General features: G+C 41.1%; 1 protein-coding gene and 1 non-coding gene across 3 annotated transcripts in view; both read left to right on the top strand.

Annotated features, from left to right (window-relative positions):
* Nucleotides 1-6,972, top strand: part of SLC30A10 (solute carrier family 30 member 10) — a 33,956-nt gene extending 26,984 nt beyond the window's left edge. For both annotated transcript variants that reach the window (XM_036495258.2, XM_004578911.4), the window contains exons 3-4: nucleotides 2,729-2,968; nucleotides 6,106-6,972. In XM_036495258.2, coding sequence (XP_036351151.2) covers nucleotides 2,729-2,968; nucleotides 6,106-6,590 — 725 coding nt within the window. In that variant the 3' untranslated portion in view covers nucleotides 6,591-6,972. The remainder of the gene's footprint in view (nucleotides 1-2,728; nucleotides 2,969-6,105) is intronic.
* An 11,568-nt stretch (nucleotides 6,973-18,540) lies between these two features.
* On the top strand, nucleotides 18,541-18,648 carry LOC118759159 (U6 spliceosomal RNA). The gene has a single exon (XR_004996010.2). It is a non-coding gene; the product is annotated as a U6 spliceosomal RNA (small nuclear RNA).
* Nucleotides 18,649-19,638: the final 990 nt, after the last annotated feature.

Below are 19,638 nucleotides of genomic sequence, written 5' to 3'. Positions count from 1 at the left end.
AGAAGAATGAATGCATAGTAACTCAAGACGGTCCCTGGTATTATAACTTATTATTATTGTTATTATTTCAAAAGCAGGAGTTACTCTTTGTCATGTAAGTTATGACTTAACCAGATAATACTGTCTTATTAAAAACTTACGCTGTATGGCTCCAGTGTGATGAAATAAAGGGCAGAGTCTGATTCTGGCCTCCTGTTATTTATGAACAGTTGGAGGAAATCAGGCCAACGTGCATGAAATGGGATAACAGACTGTCAGTTTGTGAAGATGATATCAAAGGGTTGTAGTCAATATGAGATTTTTGTGTCTTTATGGTAGTATTTTGTGATGTTCTGAAGAAGTTGAAAGCTTTGATCCTCAGTTGCTGCTAGAGGAACAAGATGTGTAGGAACACTTTGGGGAAACTTTTGTTTCCTCCTCGTGACTCAGGATGGGATGTGGGGAATAAGAAAACCTTGGGAGCTGGGTGGGAAGAATGGGGCATAGAATCAGGATGGTGTTAGACTCAGTTAACATTCAGCCAAGAGGGAATGCAGGAATTCTTTTTTTTTTTTTTTAAAGATTTATTCATTTTATTACAGCCAGATATACACAGAGGAGGAGAGACAGAGAGGAAGATCTTCCGTCCGATGATTCACTCCCCAAGTGAGCCGCAACGGGCCGATGCGTGCCGATCCAAAGCCGGAAACCTGGAACCTCTTCCAGGTCTCCCAAGCAGGTGCAGGGTCCCAAAGGTTTGGGCCATCCTCAACTGCTTTCCCAGGCCACAAGCAGGGAGCTGGATGGGAAGTGGAGCTGCCGGGATTAGAACCTGTGCCCATATGGGATCCCGGGGCTTTCAAGGCGAGGACTTTAGCCGCTAGGCCACGGTGCCGGGCCCAGGAATTTTTTTGATTCTTGTGTATTTTGGGAAGAAGTGCCATGAGTATATTTAATGTATGTACAGAATGCCATTTTGGCTAGGATGTTACTCAGAATCCAGGATGTGCTGCTAAGAGGAGGAATTAACCCAAAATACCTTGCAAGGAATACTGTTGAGGACTGGCTATGAGTGACTTGAATTCTATGGGGTGAACCTGTGGAATACATGCAGAGATAAAGGAAACTTTGGTTTATATGTATATTTTGTTTGTGGAGCAGTGCTTTGGGAACTGCCCCACATATGCCAATCACCTGGGGATCTTAGAAGTGCAGAGTCAAATTCGGTAGATCCCAGGTGGAGCCTGAAAGCCAACACTGCCTTGTTGCTCATGCTGCTACAAGATTCTAAATTGCTTTCTGTGAGACAAATACTTTGGCATGTGGCAAAAAAAGACAGATACTTCGTACTTATATTTTAAAGTCCTTTTGACCACCTAATTTATCAAATTCCTGTTTAGTTCTTATCTATCAGTTATCTAGAGAGCCAGGTCTTCCTTGCTGATGCTTGCTGTCTCTTAATTGATACCATCAGAAGCCGTTCCCTTAATTGAAGGCATCCATAATTCTGGTTATCTGCAGATTTTCATCTTATTTTGTTGTGACAGATCCTCTCACACAGTAAACAATCTGCAGAGATCCTGTTCTTCAGGCTGTTATAAACCAAGTAACATTGAAACAACCACAGGCTTAGTGAAAAGTAGGCAAATGCCTATAGGGAGGCAAAAACAAAACAAAACAAAATAGATCAGGGTAGAGAGTGGAATAAAAATAAAGGAAACTGCTCTTGATTTTTCCTAGCTCTTTTTCTTCTTTGGGGGCTGGTGCTGTGGTGTTGCGATGCTGGCTGCAGTACCAGCATCCCATGTGGGTGCCAGTTTGGGTCCTGGCAGCTCCACTTCCTATCCAGTTCCCTGTTAATGGCTTGGAAGGGCAAGTGGAGGAAGACCCAGACCCTTGGATCCTTGCACCCATGTGAGTGACTTAAAGGGTTTCAGACCAGCACAGCTGTAGCCATTGCAGCCATTTGGGTAGTGTACTGGAAGGTGGAGGATCTTTCTGTCCCTCCTTCTCTCCTTGTAACTCTGCTTTTAAAATAAAAATAAAGTGATTTTAAAATAAGGATTTACTTATTATTGGCAAATCAGATTTACAGAAAGAGAGATAGAAGAAATTTCCATCTGCTGGTTCTTACCCAAGTGGCTGCAACAGCCGGAGCTGAGCAGATCTGAAGCCAGGAGCCTGGAGTTTCTTCCCTGTCTCCCACACAGGTGCAGTGTCCTAAGGTTTGGGGCTGTCTTCTGCTTTCCCAGGCCGCAAGCAGGGAGCTCGATGGGAAGTGGAACAGCCGGGACACAAACTGGCATCTATATGGGATCCTGGTGCATGCAAAGCAAGGATTTTAGCCACCAGGCTATCGTGGTGGCCCATAAAGTGAACTTTTTAAAAACTAGCTTAAAGCATAGACACTTCTATGAAAGAAAAGGACTCATTTGCACAGCCTCTGTTTCCTGGTGGGTGTGCTCTGAGGGGTGGCGAGTGGTAGTGATGTGGCACTAGAGATGGAGCAGCCACTCTTTCCACAGGCGACAGACAGCACAGAATCTTCATAGGCTGTTCCTTTCCTAGGAGAGTGGCCTGGGGCTTTGTTTTCTAAGTCATTGATATTTTTTGCATTTGGATCCATTGTGCTCTCTAAAAAGAAAAGAAATAGCAACAAGTATTCATCTATTTGGAAAGCTGAGTCTCTGAGTTTAGGGACTCTCAAACCTGGATGTGTGCCTTAGTGATCTTCCTTTCTTCTTGACAGGTGTTCTTTTGCATGTGATGGGAGATGCCCTAGGGTCTGTGATTGTGGTCATCACAGCCATCATATTCTATGTCCGTCCTCTAGCCTCCGATGCCCCATGTAACTGGCAGTGCTACATTGACCCCAGCCTAACTGTCATCATGGTCATCATCATTTTGTCATCTGCCTTCCCACTCATCAAGGAGACCTCTGTTATTCTGCTGCAGATGGTTCCCAAAGGAATCAACATGGAGGAACTGAGTAAGTAAATTGCCACTATTGAGCAGAATCACTGTCCAGTTGATGCTATCCAGACCAAAACGCCAACATTATTTCAGAGTACTTTTTGATATTGGGATTCTGAAATACTTTAAAAACTACTGATTTTTCAAGATACTCACCATACATTTTGTCACCTAGTGAGATGACTCATAACTCCAAGAACCAAAGGCTCTTTGCTGCTCCTGTTTTTCTGATTCATTGCAATTTAGAAAATACTTACGTTTGTTTGGAAAAAAGAGCAAGTGATCTTGTGTGCTGATTCACTTTCTAAGTGCCTGCAGCATGCAGGCACAGGGGGCTGAATTGAAGCTGGGAGTCAGCTACTCCATCCAGGTGCCCCATGTGGGTGGCAGGAATTCAGCTATTTGAGCGTTTATCCTTCTGAGGCCTTCATTAGCAGGAAGCTGGAGCTAGGCACTGGAGCGTGGAATTAAATCCAGATATTCCAGTACGGGATGCAGTGTCTTAACTGCTAGACTAAATGCCCGCCTTATCTAATCTGCAAATGTTAAAAAATTTAGTGCTGGACAGTGCTATTCCTGGGCTGTTTCTTTTCATGTCAAAGACTGATTTTAACTCACTTAACTCAAAGACTGATTTTAACCACTTCTGTTGGGAACTTGAATTTTATTCTTATTTCCTGAAGACATGGGTACTCTATATTCTTTTCTTTTCTAAAAAATATTTATTTGTTTATATTGGAAAGGCAGATTTTACAGAGAGAAGGAGAGACATAGAAAGGTATTCCATCTGCTGATTCACTCCCCAAGTGGCCACAATGACTGGAGCTGAGCCAATCTAAAGGCAGGAGCTTCTTCCAGGTCTTCACCAGGGAGTCTTTGGGCTATACTTTACTTCTTTCCCAAGTCACAAGCACTGGTGGGAAGATCTGGATGGGAAGTGGAGCCGCCGGGGCACAAGTTGGTGCCCATATGGCATCTTGGCATCTGAAGGGGGAGGATTAGCCAATTAAGCCACTGCACCAGGTCCAGAATCCTTCATATTCTATACCTTGCTTTCTCATTAACCAGTGTTTAGGGATGTGCTAATTCCTGTGTTTCACAGCCTGGCCAAAAGAGCAGGATTTTAAACTCAGATCCTTCAGTACCACATTTAGTAATGAAGTCTGTTTGTGTGCTTTGCTCAAACGGAAGATCACACTTTCACTTGGGTTAGGCACATCTGAGGGTACACATATTTGACATTTTCTAAAATTCATAGATGGGAACTATTTATATTTTGTGAAAAATTGAATGTGTAGCTTTATTTCTAGTGTTTCTAAATGGAGAAAAAACAAATTCATACTTATTTGCTATTGTGCTGACTGTCATTGCTTCACCTTAGAGTCAGTCAATAAGAAACAGCTAAGACCTATGGGGAAATGATAATCAGAAGGCCTTATCTCATTCCGTATACCTGAGTTATATTGAAATGAATCATAATGCATTCATTGTATGGAGATGGTTAGGCTGTTCCCAGAAGAGTGTAATTTTCAAGGGAAATCTTTTATGCAGGATCTAACTCTGCCAACAGTGTGCTCAGTAACCACACATTGCTGCCAACATAGAGTCACTGACCACAGCTGCTGTTCCTAGATGCTCTGATGGTCTTTTGGGGTTCCTCCTTTGACAACCTGGGCCATTTTACTCTCTTAAAGTCAGTGGAATGTGGCCACTTTCTGACTTCATTAAAGAAACCAACTTACACTTCTTGAACTCCGTTTGTTTGCTCAGTACTGCAAAGAAGGAAGGGAAAGAGAGGGAGACGTAGGCATAGGCAGTTGGCATTGCCTTTGTCTTCCCAAGAGCTTGGTTGTTTTTCAGGTGAAGAAACAAGTTAAGCATACACCAGAGTAGTTGTGATTTATGTTTTTTTAATCTCATTTAATAGTTACAATTATGATATAAATAAAAATTATAGACACACCAATGACCCTCTAGAACTGCACATTACACATCTGTGGAATCAAGCAATTGTGGGCCAAACATATTTTAGAACATTGTATTTGTAAAACATGAATGACAATTTCTTGAAATTATTTCCAAAACAGTACAGTATAACATGTTTACATAGTAGTTATATTGTATTAGATATTGGAAATAGTCCATAAGAGATTTAAAGCCATGTGTAGGTGATATGCAAATGTTACACCATTTATATAAGAAATTCCAGCATAGTGGTGTAGCAGTCTAATCTTCTGCCTGTAGCACCAGTATCCCGTGTGGGCACTGTTTTGAATCCTGGCAACTTGACTTCAGTACTGCTCCTTGATTATGGACTGGGAAAGCAATGGAAGAGTGCTCAAGTTCTTGGGCCCCTGAACTTGTGTGGGAGACCTAGAGGAAGCTTCTGGCTCCTGGCTTCAGAGAGACTATTATAGCCATTTGGGGACTGAACCAGCAAGTGGAAGATCTGTGTCTCTGCTTCTCTCTGTAAATCTGCCTTTTAGATAAAAATAAATAAATCTTAAAAAGAAGACATTCCAGTTCATACTCCTATCAGAATCCCATCAGAATATCTATTCTTTATATTCTCAACAATCCTGAACATTTTTCCCTGTTGTTAAACTTATTTTCTTGAAGTACATTTAATGAGTAGCGGCATATAGTGAGAGATTTCAGACAGGTGAAAGGAGATGATGGGGAATCTACTCTTTTTTTTTAAAAAGATTTATTTATTTTTATTGAAAGGCAGATATACAGAGAGGAGGAGAGACAGAGAGGAAGATCTTCTGTCCAATGATTGGCTGAAGCTTCGCCAATCCAAAGCCAGGAGTCAGGAGCTCTTCTGGGTCTCCCACACGGGTGCAGGGTCCCAAGGCTTTGGACCATCCTCATCTGCCTTCCCCAGGCCACAAGCAGGGAGCTGGATATAGGAAGTGGGGCTGCTGGGATTAGAACTGGCACCCAAATGGGATCCCAGTATGTTCAAGGCGAGGACATTAGTCACTGGGCCACCAGCCAGGGGAATCTGCTCTTATTAATATGGCTGGTTTTGCTTCCTGTAGGTGAGCATGTAGTCATTTTGGTGAGAGTGCAGGAAGGAACCACTTTCCTGCAGTTCTGTGTCTGATCGTGGCACTCACCTAGGCTGCTACTTGGTCTTCTCTGTTGCAGTGACTAAACTCTCTGCTGTGCCGGGAATCAGTAGCGTGCATGAAGTGCACATCTGGGAACTTGTAAGTGGAAAGATCATTGCCACCCTGCACATCAAATATCAGAAAGACAGTGACTATCAGGACGCCAGCAGGAAAATTCGAGAAATCTTTCACAGCGCCGGCATCCACAGTGTGACCATCCAGTTTGAAGCTGTGGATTTGAAAGAATCCTTGGAGCAGAAGGACTTGCTGCTCTGCAGCTCACCCTGCATCTCCAAGGGCTGTGCTAAGAAGCTGTGCTGTCCACCTGGGGCATTGCCTCTGGCCCACATCAATGGCTGTGCTGAGCAGAACGGTGGGCCCTTTCCAGAGATCTACAGAAGCAGAAGAGATGGCACAGAAGTGGCTGTGGATATGGCTTTGGATGGCTATCCGAGCAACCATGGGCACGCTCCCAACATGATGCAGGAGAGCCACCTTTATGAAAACAGTACACATTTTTAATGGGATATCCACGTAATCAGACTCTGTAGACAAAGCACTCTGGGATCTTACCAGCTTGGCTGTGGAAGGAGCTTTGTGGGTGTGGGCTCTGACCGAACTCGCAATGTGTGCTCTCCGTGTTCAGCAGGGGTTGGCTGTTTGGGGTAGGAGTTACAAGTATCTGTTAATTTTTATGTGACTGATAACTGTTTTCTATTTACTCTGAGTGTCTCATGCTGCTCTTTACCAGTTTTGTTGAATATGGCTTTGCTAAACCAAACTGCATTAGTGTGTCTGTCACGGACATCAAAGGGTAGAACTCAATGACTGTGGACACAGGATTCACAATAAGTTTTTTTTAACTTGTTAGAAGAGCTGAGGTACACTGGAAAACAAACAAACAAACTAAAGTGCCATGATAGCTGTATTTTCCCCCCATTCCTCTTTATTAAAGAAAAGGTATTTCTGGCACGGTTGAAAAATCTTTTTCTTTGATTCATCATTGAATAAATGTAACATGAGTACCTGTTTAGGAGAGAATATTCTTAGAACATTGGAGGAGGCAGCACTTAATGGAGGAGGGTAGAAAAATGATATTGGACCATCTCTTTGTTTTGTGAGCTGAAAGCTATGGGTTTACTTTATGCTGTGAACTGAACTATGGCTTGTGTTTTCAGGTTCAGATGTTTAAATATGTGATACATCTTTTGCCCTTAGAAGTGTTGGAATATTTTTACTTTCTTAAGTAGAACACAATGCTTACTATCTTTGACAGTCCATCTGCTTGAGACCGTTTTATTGATGATGATTTACTCATTTGTCCAAATTTCTTATGGTCGTCTTTTATATGATCACATTGAACTAGATCGCATCTGCAAGGGGGAAATGTGTTCTTGGGAGAGGAAAATATATGGTATTGACTGCTCATTTCTCCCAAAATTTTGAACTTGATGGACTTTTCTTTAATTAGGTGTATTTTTAAATAATTATTATAGTCGGCACATAAGAGTTTAGAGGCAAAGTTGGTGTCTGAGAAAAAAAATGCCAGTTTTAACTGCTACCTTTAAATATGGTTTGTGGAGCTTAGAATTTTCTTGTATGTTCCTGATACAAATAAATTTATTCTCATCTGATTCTGACCTATAACCAAACTATATTCATAGTGCAAGTGTTTATCATGTGTTTAACCTGTTACTTAGGCATTTGTATTTAGATCAAAGCAGTCATATAGGTATAAGAACATGGGAAATACCACTGGGGAAGTGGTACCTTTTTGGATACTTTGTGAAAATGACTGAAAAGAATCACATCTTGAGCTATGAACTTTGAGACTTGAATAGAATTTGCCCAGGATCCATCAGGAGTGCTGCAATGATAACAGAAAGAGCATCCTCACTGTTCAGCATAACCATCATCTGAAACATTTATCTTAGCCCTAACTGTGACGGATGAAATACATAAGCAGTTGTGGGATAGGAAAATTTTTATTCCTTGAAAATCCCCCCCCCCAAAAAAAAAGAAAAAAAAAAAAAAAAGAAAATCCATTATCTGAGGTCAGACTGACCAAGGATTAGGTAATAAAAATTGCCTAAAATGTTCATATGCCTACAGGTTTACTGAGTTAGGTTATATGCACTTCAGAAAGGTAAAAAGTAAGGAAGAATTTTCAGTGTTAAAAGTTTGGCATATACTCACATAGACCAGTGGATTCTCTAAGAAACACCACAGTAGTCTGTGGGGCAAATTTTCCTCTATAAATATTATTTGAAATGCCTTATTCTGCTCCAAGTAAGAAATTTGTCTCTTCTTCCAAATTTCAAGGTCTAATTTGAATTCACATCATTCACCATTTCTTGAGAGGGGAAATCTGAAGTTCACAATTCTTATGCAACTGGTTAAAGAAATGCATTTAGTTTGTATTTTTGACACAATGTTCTTTAATTAATCTCTAAAGTATTTTTCTCTGGAAAAGTGTTTAATCCCAATATAATTAAGTCCTACTTTGGTTCAGGAATTTTGATTAACACTTAAGAGCATAGGGAATGATGGACTGCATGCAGTCCGTGTGGAATGATGCCTTAAGGCAGCTTGTCTGAGGACATCTAACAACAGTGTCCTAACAAACTGAATGAATGAATGTTTTTGTGTATTTGCACAAAAAGGTATTTTTACTTGGGTTTTACTCTAATCTACTTATCTTTTAAATTCCCAAGGAAAAGTGAGAATCTTCTTTTTTCTTTTGAATCAGCCCTGCTGAGTAGGAATAGTACCTAACTAATAACCAATACAAGTACTGTATCTGATTTTCCAACTTCCAACTTTGTTTTTGAAACTGAAAGTTTCTTTTTTAAAAAAGATTTATTTATTTTTATTGGAATATTGGCTTAACAGAGAGGAAGATCTTCCATCCGTTGATTCATTCCCCAAGTGGCTGCAATGGCCAGAGCTGAGCTGATCCAAAACCAAGAGCCTGGAGCTTCTTCTGGGTCTCCCATGTGGGTGCAGGGCCCAAAGAATTTGGGCCATCCCTGACTGCTTTCCCAGGTCGCAAGCAGGGAGCTGGATGGGAAGCGGGAACATGAACCGGTACCCATGTTGGATCTTGGTGCATGGAAGCCAGTGGAGCCAAGATTTTTGGTTCTTTTGTTTGTTTGTTTGTTTGTTTTCGTATTGGGCCATTGTGAATCTCCATAAGGCTACCAGTCTTCATCTCTCTAACTTTTTGATGAACTGTCAATAAATACAACCATTACTTCAGCAAGAATTGAAAGCATTCCCCATCTACAGTGCATTTTGTTTTGTTTGTTTTTGTTTTTGTTTTTGTCACTGAACTGGGCATACTTCAGTGGTAGTAGATCACAAACTCCCAAATCCAACAGGAATATGTGCTTTCACTGTCATGGCAATCAATGTGGTGCATTTTGGCAGCTTCCCTGTGTAGGTAGTACTTTTGTTGTGCTACACCACACTTTCTCAAGTCTTGAGACATCTCTCTTGGGATTTTTCACTACCTACACTTTGAACTGGATGTTTGGGTCCATGAGGCCTGCATGAATATCAAAGGATGTTTAGCAGCATCCTAGCCTATCCATATCACAATCATAAATATCTCCAAGCATTGCTCCACATTCCCAGAGCAACATATATTCCCAGTTTGGAATCCCTGAATATATTTAAACATATTTAAAGGTGATTTAGGGGCATTGTTTTTTTGTTTTGTTTTTTGCTTTTTTTGTCTTTATTTATTTTTTGTTTATTTTTTTTGTTTATTTTTAGGGCCATTGTTGATGACAGCCTTTCCACACCCAGAAGTCCATGCAATACTATTCTTTCTTATAAACCATGTTTGAAACAATGTTTTTAAAGACCAAACAAAGCTATGGATAAAAATTACATTGGTCTCTGCATAGGAACTTTGGACATCTAGAGAAAAAAATATAATTTAGAAAAATAGCTTTTCCAAATTCTGTTATGTAAATAAGTCATTATTTTAGAGAAGGAAATGAAAGAAAAAGATTTGCTCTCACTCTCTTGTAACAGGATGGTCTCTACAGTCACAAGTGTCCCCATTTGGTGAGTCCATTACTTCCTTAGGCTGGATAATAACAGAAAAAATTATTTTGGGGATTAGGGCGTTTAGTTCCCTATTTAAATGATCAATTAATAACATAATGAAGTTTCTTGTTATTAGTTCCTGGTAAATGGCTCATGCTAGTTTTAATGACATGTTCAGACATTTAAAAAATTATCCATGAATAACTTAATCCTTTGCCAAATTAGATCCAAGATGGAAAAATACATTCCCTGTTTTGAAGTATCTTTTGAAGCATTTTTGCCCTCTAGCAATTAAAGACTGCAAAATAGACTGTTTTAAAAAATGTGAGGATTCATGACCCTAATTTGGATTTTGAATTTAGATTAATGGTCATTGACTGCATGCCTGTTTTAAAACTCTGCATTCCACCTGACAAGTTGTCACCTTGTGTTCTGAAGTGTGTTTGTACCTGCGAGGTCACATGTTGCAACAATGTTATTGAACTTGCAAAACTGTCTCCAGTGGAATTTGAATCAAATTGTGATCCTCAATGTAATCTAAATGTTCTTTTGTAATTTGGAGTTGAGCTGATACAAAGGGGTCTTTTACTAGGGTTTCTCATTTCTGGTGCTTTGTTCCAGACTTTTGATGTTTACAAGGAACTTTGTTGAATGCTTGTTAGTTAGATAATTGGCTTGTCACCTCTCTGTAGAAAGCCAAGCCAGAGAACCTGAACCTGCTCTGTATGCCAATGAAAAAAAATCCATAAAGGATGATTTTTAAGGGCAAGGGACCCCCTTCTGGAGGTCAGAGGTTATGTTACAATATTGTGGAGTTATGTTGCTTCAAATCCTTCTGCCTTCCAAGGTTGTTTTGCCAAAGTGTATTCCTCACACTTAGGGGAACTGTTAAACTTTATAAAGTGAAGCTGGCTTATTACTGATTGCTTGTGAACTACCCAATAATGTATATACATTTGTATACTTTAAAAAAGTAAAAAATGTTCAATGGTGCTGTAAATATAAATTTTCTAACAAATAAAAACATGACCGAAATATGCTGGTAGAAATTAAATACTTCACTCAAAGGACCTGGATTCATGATTTTTTTTTGTCACTTACTCTGGTAAATCTAACGCTTAGTAACTGTATTTATTTATTTTTTAAGATATGGGTCCACTTCTCTGTCTTTATTTTGCTTGTCTCCTTTTCACACACCTTCCTCTATGTCCATCCACCTGCAATGTCACAGGCTCATCTTGGTAAGAATGCCACAAATCAGTGCAGCGCAGCTACCATGTTACATGCCTTTCAGATGGGTCTGTTTTCCTGGTGGAACCTGTTTGGCCCTGTGTTAGTGCACGAGGGGGGCTCCTTTAATGTAGGGAACAGTGGAAGGATTGTTTTGAAGACTCAAAGATTTGGGAATCTTCAATGAGTTTACTGAACTCTCCAGATATTGAATTAGGAGAATGGTGTCCAGTTGGTTTAGTTCTTATTTTATCAATCAATTAGTAATCATATACTCATTGAAGAATGGTGCATCTGACCTCTAAGGATTAAGGCAGTCCAACTTTGTGGGAGTTAAAGGGGCACTATACATAGCCAGGCTTTAGAGGTGTCCCTTGGGCTGAATATGTTCTGGGGCTACCTTCCTTTTCATGACCTTTAGCCTGCTTCATCAGTAGGCAACTATGGTATAGCACAGAGGACCGAGCCTGGGGCTAAGGGAAGAGAAGCTCTGGTTACTGTATCTAAAAGAGGGTTCTACCTCATTCTGTCTCCCTCTCTGCTGAATATTTTCTCATAGCACTGTCACATAGCAACAGAAGATGATCATTTTATTATTACCTGTCTCTCTCTTACTAGAATAAGGCTTTGTGTAGTCTACCCTGCTCTTCAACTCTTATCACAGTATCTGGAATAGCACCTATAGAAAAAATGGTAGCTTAGTCAATTTATGTTGAAGGAATAAAAAGCCAAAGTAACATACAGAAAATTGAATGAATTGAGTTAACACATTAACTCCTGGTGTTACTAGTTGTAGGATTTGGAGAACATTTGTGGCAGGGGTAGGGTCCAAGCACTTAAGCTGTCTTCTGCTGCCTTTCCTGGTACGTTATCAGGAAGCTGGACAGAAGGCAGAGTAACCAGAACCTGAACTACTTTTTCCATATGAGATAACAGTGTCACAAGCTGCACCTTAACCTTATGCGCCACAACACTGGGGCCCTTGCCATTTCTTAATTACATTTGCTATTATGTCCTTTCTGTTTTCTGTTTTTTGCTGCTTTCTTCACTTTCTTTGGGTACATAACTTTTCCCCCAATGTGGTTGTCTAGGATGACGGACTGATCCTTTTACATCTAATGTCCTGTATTAGGTGCACTCACTTGTACTGCCATGACTTCTGCTATGCCATGTGAAGTAAGAAGATAGACTTTCCTTCATCATCTGTTCTTACTGCCTGGTCATAAATGTGCCTGGACCATACTAACAAACTCTGAAATAGAATCAAAATATCTGGCACCTCATGCTGATCCTTTGAGGCACAAAGATGTAGGAGGACACATACATAGGATTTATAACCACAAGACTGGATGGCATTTTGCCTGTGTGTTCTTGGGGGACAAGAGGTTTAAGGCGGGGTGAGTACATTCTGCCGAGTGGCCAGTGTTGATACAGGCTTGTAGTGGTGATGATAACAACCCAGGTCCTTATCTGCCTAAGAAAACTTGACTAGGTTGAAAATCATGCTGGAAGACAGCATTTGCAGCTGCAGTTTGCAACTTGAAGCATTAGCACACTGTTTTGGAGGGTATGTAACTTAGTACTTGCTTTATAGCTTTTTAAAAAAACTTTAAAAAACCCACTATTCAAATATTTGAAAGGCAGGGTTGTAGTGTGACAGAGGGAGACCCAGAGAGATCTTTGATCTGGTTCACTCCTCAAATGGCTGCAACAGCCAGAGCTCAGTCAAGTCAAAGCCAGGAGCAGGAGCCAGGAGCTTCTTTCGGATCTCTCACATGGATGGCAGGGGGCCGAAGCGCTTGGGTCATCTCTGCTGCTTTCCCATGAAGCATATACTGTGAAAATTAAAGTTTAAACATCTTGGCTCTGAGGACTGTATGCTCTCATCTCTTCTTAACAGATTTATCTTTATTTGAAAGGCAGCATTACAGAAAGATGGAGAGAAAGAGAAAAGAGATCTTCTATCCATTGGTTGGGCTGGAGCTGAGCTGATCCAAAGCCAGGAGCCAGGTATCTCACATGGGTGCTGGGCCCAAGGACTTGAGCCATTCTCTGCTGCTTTCTCAGGCCATAAGTAGGGATCAAGGTTAGAAGTGGAATATTCAGGACTCAAATTGGCGCCCATATGGGATGTTGGCACTGTAGATGAACGCATAGCCTTCCATACCAAATGTGCCTGGACCATACTGCTTTCAAACCCCAGCAGTACAACAGGTTAGGGCTTTGACCTTTGGCAATGCTTTGTTTGAAAATAAGAAGTTTCAGGCCTCATTTATGCCACACTTAAAATAGAGAAAATCACAGTGCCTACCTAATGAGATTGTTGTGAAGAATGAAGGCGATGGCTCTTGCAGAGTGCTCAGTACAAGGCCTGCATCCATAAATGCTCTATGAGTGCTCTACCTTTTCTTTTTCTTTTTTTTTAAAGATTTATTTATTTTTATTGAAAGGCAGATTTACAAAGTGACGGAGAGACAAAGAGGTAGATCCTCTGTCCGTTGGTTCACATCTTAAGTGGCTTCAATGGCTGCAGCTGAGCCAAACCAAAGCCAGGAGCCAGGAGCTTCCTCCAGGTCTCCCAGATGTGTGCAGGGTCCCAAGGCTTTGGGCCACCCTCTACTGCTTTCCCAGGCCACAAGCAGGGAGCTGGATGGAAAGTGGAGCTGCCAGGATTAGAACCAGCCTCCATAAAGTGTCCCAGTGCATATAAGGCAAGAATTTTAGCCACTACTAGGCCCTCATTTTTGTTTTTAACATAAATATGTATTACATTTCTTTGAGGGGCAGAAAGAGGCTCCCTTCTGTTGCCTCAGTCTCCAAAGGCCTGCAGCAGCCAAGGCCAAGAGCACAGCCCCAGTTGCATAGGTGAGTAGACATTCAACCACTTGGGCTGTCACCAGTTTCCTTCCCGGTTAGACATTCATAGAAAGCTGGGATCTTCAGTGAATCCAGATATGAATGCTGACACTCTGCCATGTGATGTGAGCATCCCAAGGAGGCATGTTAACTGTCAGTCCAAACACTCACCCTGAACACCACAGCTTTTAAAAATGCCAACAACTGGACCTGACATAGTAGCCTAGCGGCTAAAAGTCCTTGCTTTGGGCACACTTAGGCAGGATGCTAGAGTAGAAATGGAGTTGCCAAGACTTGAAACAGGCACTCCAAGATGCAAGTATTCCAAGTAGGAGCTCAACCTGTTGCACCAGAGTTCTTGACCTCCAATTAGGCTTTCAGTTCCTTCAGAGTACAAGAGATTTTACACAAGTTCACAAAGAACAGAACAGACATTAGCATGGATTAGAGAAATCCCAAGGGACCTTATCACAAGAAGATAAAGTAAATACAGTCCTGAAACATTTCAAGGAAATGTCAGTGCTCAGTTCAAGGGGACTGTACCTCCCTGCTGGCACATGTGTGGCTAATTAAATCGGAAGCTTGCAGCTTCAATGTTACTGAAGCCAGAGATCCAGAGATCTGAGACCTAGACCAAGGTCGAGGCATCCAGGGTCTCTGCTGAATCTGGGTTACTGTCCTTTCTGTCAATGCCCTTGAAGCTACATGCCAACTGGGTTGCAACTGTGATTGAGCAAATAGAACTTAATGCTTGATGCATAGACCCCATGGGGAACATTGAGGGACCTCAGCAGCAGGCTGTTTATATTGATGGGCTATAAGTTTAGGGTTCACATTAGGTGATTTTTGCAGGAGATTAAGGAAGTGGGGATTTAGTCTGGTTTGGATGCTGTTAGTGTGTGGGTATAATTCTATGTCTATTATTTATTTATTCATTCATTTATTTAACTTGAAAGAGTTACGGAGAGAGAGGGAGAAATAAAGAGAATGGTCTTCTATCTTTTGGTTCACTTCCCAAATAACCGCAATGGTCAGAGCAGGGCTGGTCCAAAGTTGGGAGCCAAGGTTCTAATCCTGGTCCTACATAGGTGCAGGAGCCTATGGCCTTGGCCCATCCTCCATGGCTTTTCCTGCCCTTTAGCTGGGAGCTAGAGCATAAATGGAGTAGGTGGGACTAGAACTGGCATCCTTGATGCCACAGGTGGAAGCATTAGTCTGATATGCCAGTCCACTGACCAGTGACTGAGTATCTTAAATTCCATCCAAAAAGTGAGAGGAGTGAAATGTGGCTCAAGTTTTAATGAAACAGCAGTCACTCATTTTATTCAAGTAGAGTCTGGTGTTTTTGTGGTTTGTAAAGGGCTCTTCTTTTTGTCTGTGCTTGGACAAGATAACAGTGGTCTGGTTTCTTACCTCACTTCATCACAGTTACATGGGCCCCTGTAGGGTGCTGGTGTTCTGGGAGATTGTGTCCACAATCTCCTCCAGCTAAGCTGTGGGTTTAGCTGTGCTGGCTAATACTGATGGCTTACATACTTCTCAGTTTCAAATATCTGTTTTTCCTTTTATTATATTGTCAGTGGTTAATGGATTTGCTGTTACATTGTAATGCAGCAGGTATTGAGTATTTCAATCTTGGTTAAAAAGCCACTTACCAGTTGTGAGGCTCTGGGTTTGTTGCTTTACCCTTTGGAACGTCAGTATCTTTTACACTTTGTAGATGAGGTATAATATTTACTTTCCAGGATGCTGTAGAAAGTAATGAAATGATGCATGTTCCCAGAAAATCATCCATGATTTAAAAATTCTTATTTTTGCTGAGTTCCTTTGTATTCTTTTTTCTTGTATAGCTGTCTGATTTTAGCACATTGGTCATGTGTCAAATGTATTCTTTCATTTTGCCTCATGATTTCCTTGAAGCATGAAATTCTTCTATATAAAAGAACTTTAAATATAATCAGAAGATCTGCCAGCGATCTAAGGTTATTTATTCCTTAGGTAATATTCTCATATCACTGTGGACATCCATGTCCACTGCTACCATGATGGTGTTGAAAAAGAAGAATAGGCAAAGTCCAACTACTTCCAGCATTACAGTGTGGGAGCTCACACAGCTCATGAGTGTCAACTGTCATTCAACTAGATAGTTCTCAGTAAATGCTCAACACAGGAAATAATGAATGTAAATGGCCCAATGCATATCTCCTCTCACTTCTTAGTGCATTGAGCAGATTTTTCTTAGCCCTTTGACACCAACCTTCACATGGGGAAGGACGGTATAGGTTGCTGAATCATGCTCAGTACTCCAATGGAAAGAATGCGTAGAGTGACATAGCCCTGGTTCACCAGAGTCAAAGGTGTGTGGGCAAGCAACTGCCTATCTCTTTTTGCTGCCCTGGACTTAGGCTACCACACCTACATGATTTCAACCCATCACACTTGAAACAGATGTATAGAGTCCTCTTGCTCATTTGATAAGAAAGAGCCCTTTGTTACACATTTGAGTTCCTCATGGTTTCTGCTATTAGAAATCCTTTTTATCTTCCATAGAACATTTTTTACTAAATGGAAATAAAACAGATTATTGGAAACAGGTGCAAAGTTTTCTTAGAGAATTCCAAACCTTAAAGGAAAGTACGCTTAATAAAATAACCATACATACTTGGATCCTCATCTCACTTTTCAAAAATTAGCAGTATCTTCTATCTTTCCAAAGAAGTACATAAAAATCTACCCAATTTTTATTCAAAAAGTTTTGCAGTATTTCACTCCGTGGCTATCACAATTTAAATATTTTCTTTTGTCAGAAAGTGCCTTTAGAAAACTATGTGGACTTTAAATATCAAGCCCCATCCTGGTATCCAACATGGAGGACAGGAGTCCAAGTGATTGGGCTGTCCTTCGCTGTCTTTCCAGGTGCATTGGCAGAAAGCTGGATTGAAAGATGAGTAACTGGGACTCAAATAACTGGAACTCTGACATGGAGTGCCAGCATCACATGCAGCAGATCAACCTGCTGTGCTACAGTGCTTAACCAAGTTATTAAAATAGTATTCATCTCACACATGTTTATGTCTGAATTCCAACAACATATATCGCTCCTACTAAACCATTTAATATTTGATAATATTTCATCTCTTCAAATACATAGTGTTTCTTGAGAACAGGCTACAATTATTTATCTTAAAGATGTATTTATTTGGGCCCGGCGGCGTGGCCTAGCGGCTAAAGTCCTCGCCTTGAAAGCCCCGGGATCCCATATGGGCGCCGGTTCTAATCCCGGCAGCTCCACTTCCCATCCAGCTCCCTGCTTGTGGCCTGGGAAAGCAGTTGAGGACGGCCCAATGCATTGGGACACTGCACCCGCGTGGGAGACCTGGAAGAGGTTCCAGGTTCCCGGCTTTGGATCGGCGCGCATCGGCCCGTTGCGGCTCACTTGGGGAGTGAATCATCGGACGGAAGATCTTCCTCTCTATCTCTCCTCTGTATATATCTGGCTGTAATAAAATGAATAAATCTTTAAAAAAAAAAGATGTATTTATTTTTATTGCAAAGGCAGATTTACAGAGGGAAGGAAGAGTCAGAGGGGAAGATCTTTCATCCATCGATTCACTCCCCAAGTGGCCACAATGGCCAGAACTAATCTAATCTGATGCCAGGAGCCAGAAGCTTCTTCTGAGTCTCCCATGTGGTGCAGGGTCCCAAGGCTTTGGGCCATCCTCCATTGCTTTCCCAGGCCACAAGCAGGGATCTGGATGGGAAGTGGAGAAGTCAGGGCATGAACTGGATCAACTCTCCATATAGGATCCCAGGGTTTGTAAATGGAAGATTAGCCAATTGAGCCATTGTGCAGGACCCTGAGAATAGGCTACATTTCAACAACAATAATAACACTGACTTAGCACCTCAGTACTCTAGTATGTAATCTTACTTAATTCCTACAAAGCCTCCTGTGTATCAGTTCCCTCTTTCACTAATGATGAAAGTAAAGTGTACAGAGCTTACATGATGTGCTCAACTCAGTTGTGATACAGCTGAAGCTAGAACTGAGTCTTCTAGATACCAATGCCTGTGCCCTTTTCACTGTTCTCTGAGGTCTCTTACTTCAGAGTCCACAGAAGTATGTGGCCCAGGGATGTACATACAATAATACACATTCAATGAAAACTTGCTGAAACAAGTGTGGGGGAGGACATTCTCCCCCTGGATTCATATCTCTGTCAGCAACCTACACACCAGAGTCCTGAAAGACCAAGCCTGTAAGACACGCCCTGAGCATTCTGCTTACATGAGCACTTCTTGTCTTCCTAGTATTAGAAATTGAATTTTTGTGCTTGTTTCAGCAGCACATACACTAAAAAACTGAAACTATACAGAGAGGATTAGCATGGCCCCTGTCAAGAATGACGTGCAAATTCATGAAGCATTCCATAATTAAAAAATAAAAAAGAAATCGAATTTCCTTAGGCATATTGACCTAATATGCTGTAAGAGACCCTTATAGCATGGAAAGAAGAAAGGTAAAGTGGTTTCATGGAACAGAATTACACTAATGAGAGAGGGTGAAACTCAGGAGGCCCGAAGGAATAATGCCTATAATGAAGTGATATTGGAACATGGGGTACCTATTCATTACTCCCTTATCTGAGTTGTTCATTAGAATTCATAATTGCCTCTTCATAAACGTGGACCCACTCTCTGAACTGCCAGTAGGCAAACTTCTTAATGTTCTTGATCAGGCTATTCCTTAAGGAAACAACCACACCTCAATGTGACCTCACCCAGGCCTCTCTGGAAAGAACGTCACGTATTCAGAGGCATGTTGGATATGGCCTTTCCTCTTTCTCTGGGATGCCCTGTTTATTAGACTTGCCAAGTATTTTCAAAATTATAGTAAATCTTCTATTGATTGTAAGTTCTTGCTTTGCTACATTCTTGCATAGGAGTGGTCATTGACTTAACAGTTGAAATATCAATGGGGGTGCTTGTGCCTAAACCAGAGTGGTTGATTTTGATTGAATACCTCCAACAGAACAAAAAAGCTTTTCCAAACCGGGGAGATTCTAAACACTTTCTACCAGGCAAATGATAACAGGGAATAATAGTAGTAAAGCATCTTTGCTACTTATTTACTATACATAACATTTTTTACTGGTGTCTATCCATTGTATTTCCTTTGCAGGCCTGTTTTAGTAGAAACACAGTGCTTACTAGGTGCCGCCTTCCTACCTTTCCCTTCAATTCAACTTTGATATGTAAAGGTTCAAGGTTTTGTCCCCACTGGAATGTTCTCCCAACTGAGTACTTTAAGAAACACCATGGCAATATTTGTGGAGAATGTTCTGTGAATGGTAAGCAACAACATCAAAATAATTAGAAACCACCAAAGAGAAGGCTTGGATACAAAACAATGAACACAAATACAACA

The sequence above is a fragment of the Ochotona princeps genome, chromosome 10 (assembly GCF_030435755.1).
Source record: "Ochotona princeps isolate mOchPri1 chromosome 10, mOchPri1.hap1, whole genome shotgun sequence".
In the NCBI taxonomy this organism is placed as follows: domain Eukaryota; kingdom Metazoa; phylum Chordata; class Mammalia; order Lagomorpha; family Ochotonidae; genus Ochotona; species Ochotona princeps.
Note: the sequence above shows the minus strand (reverse complement) of the source record. Positions and strands in the feature narration are given on the sequence as shown.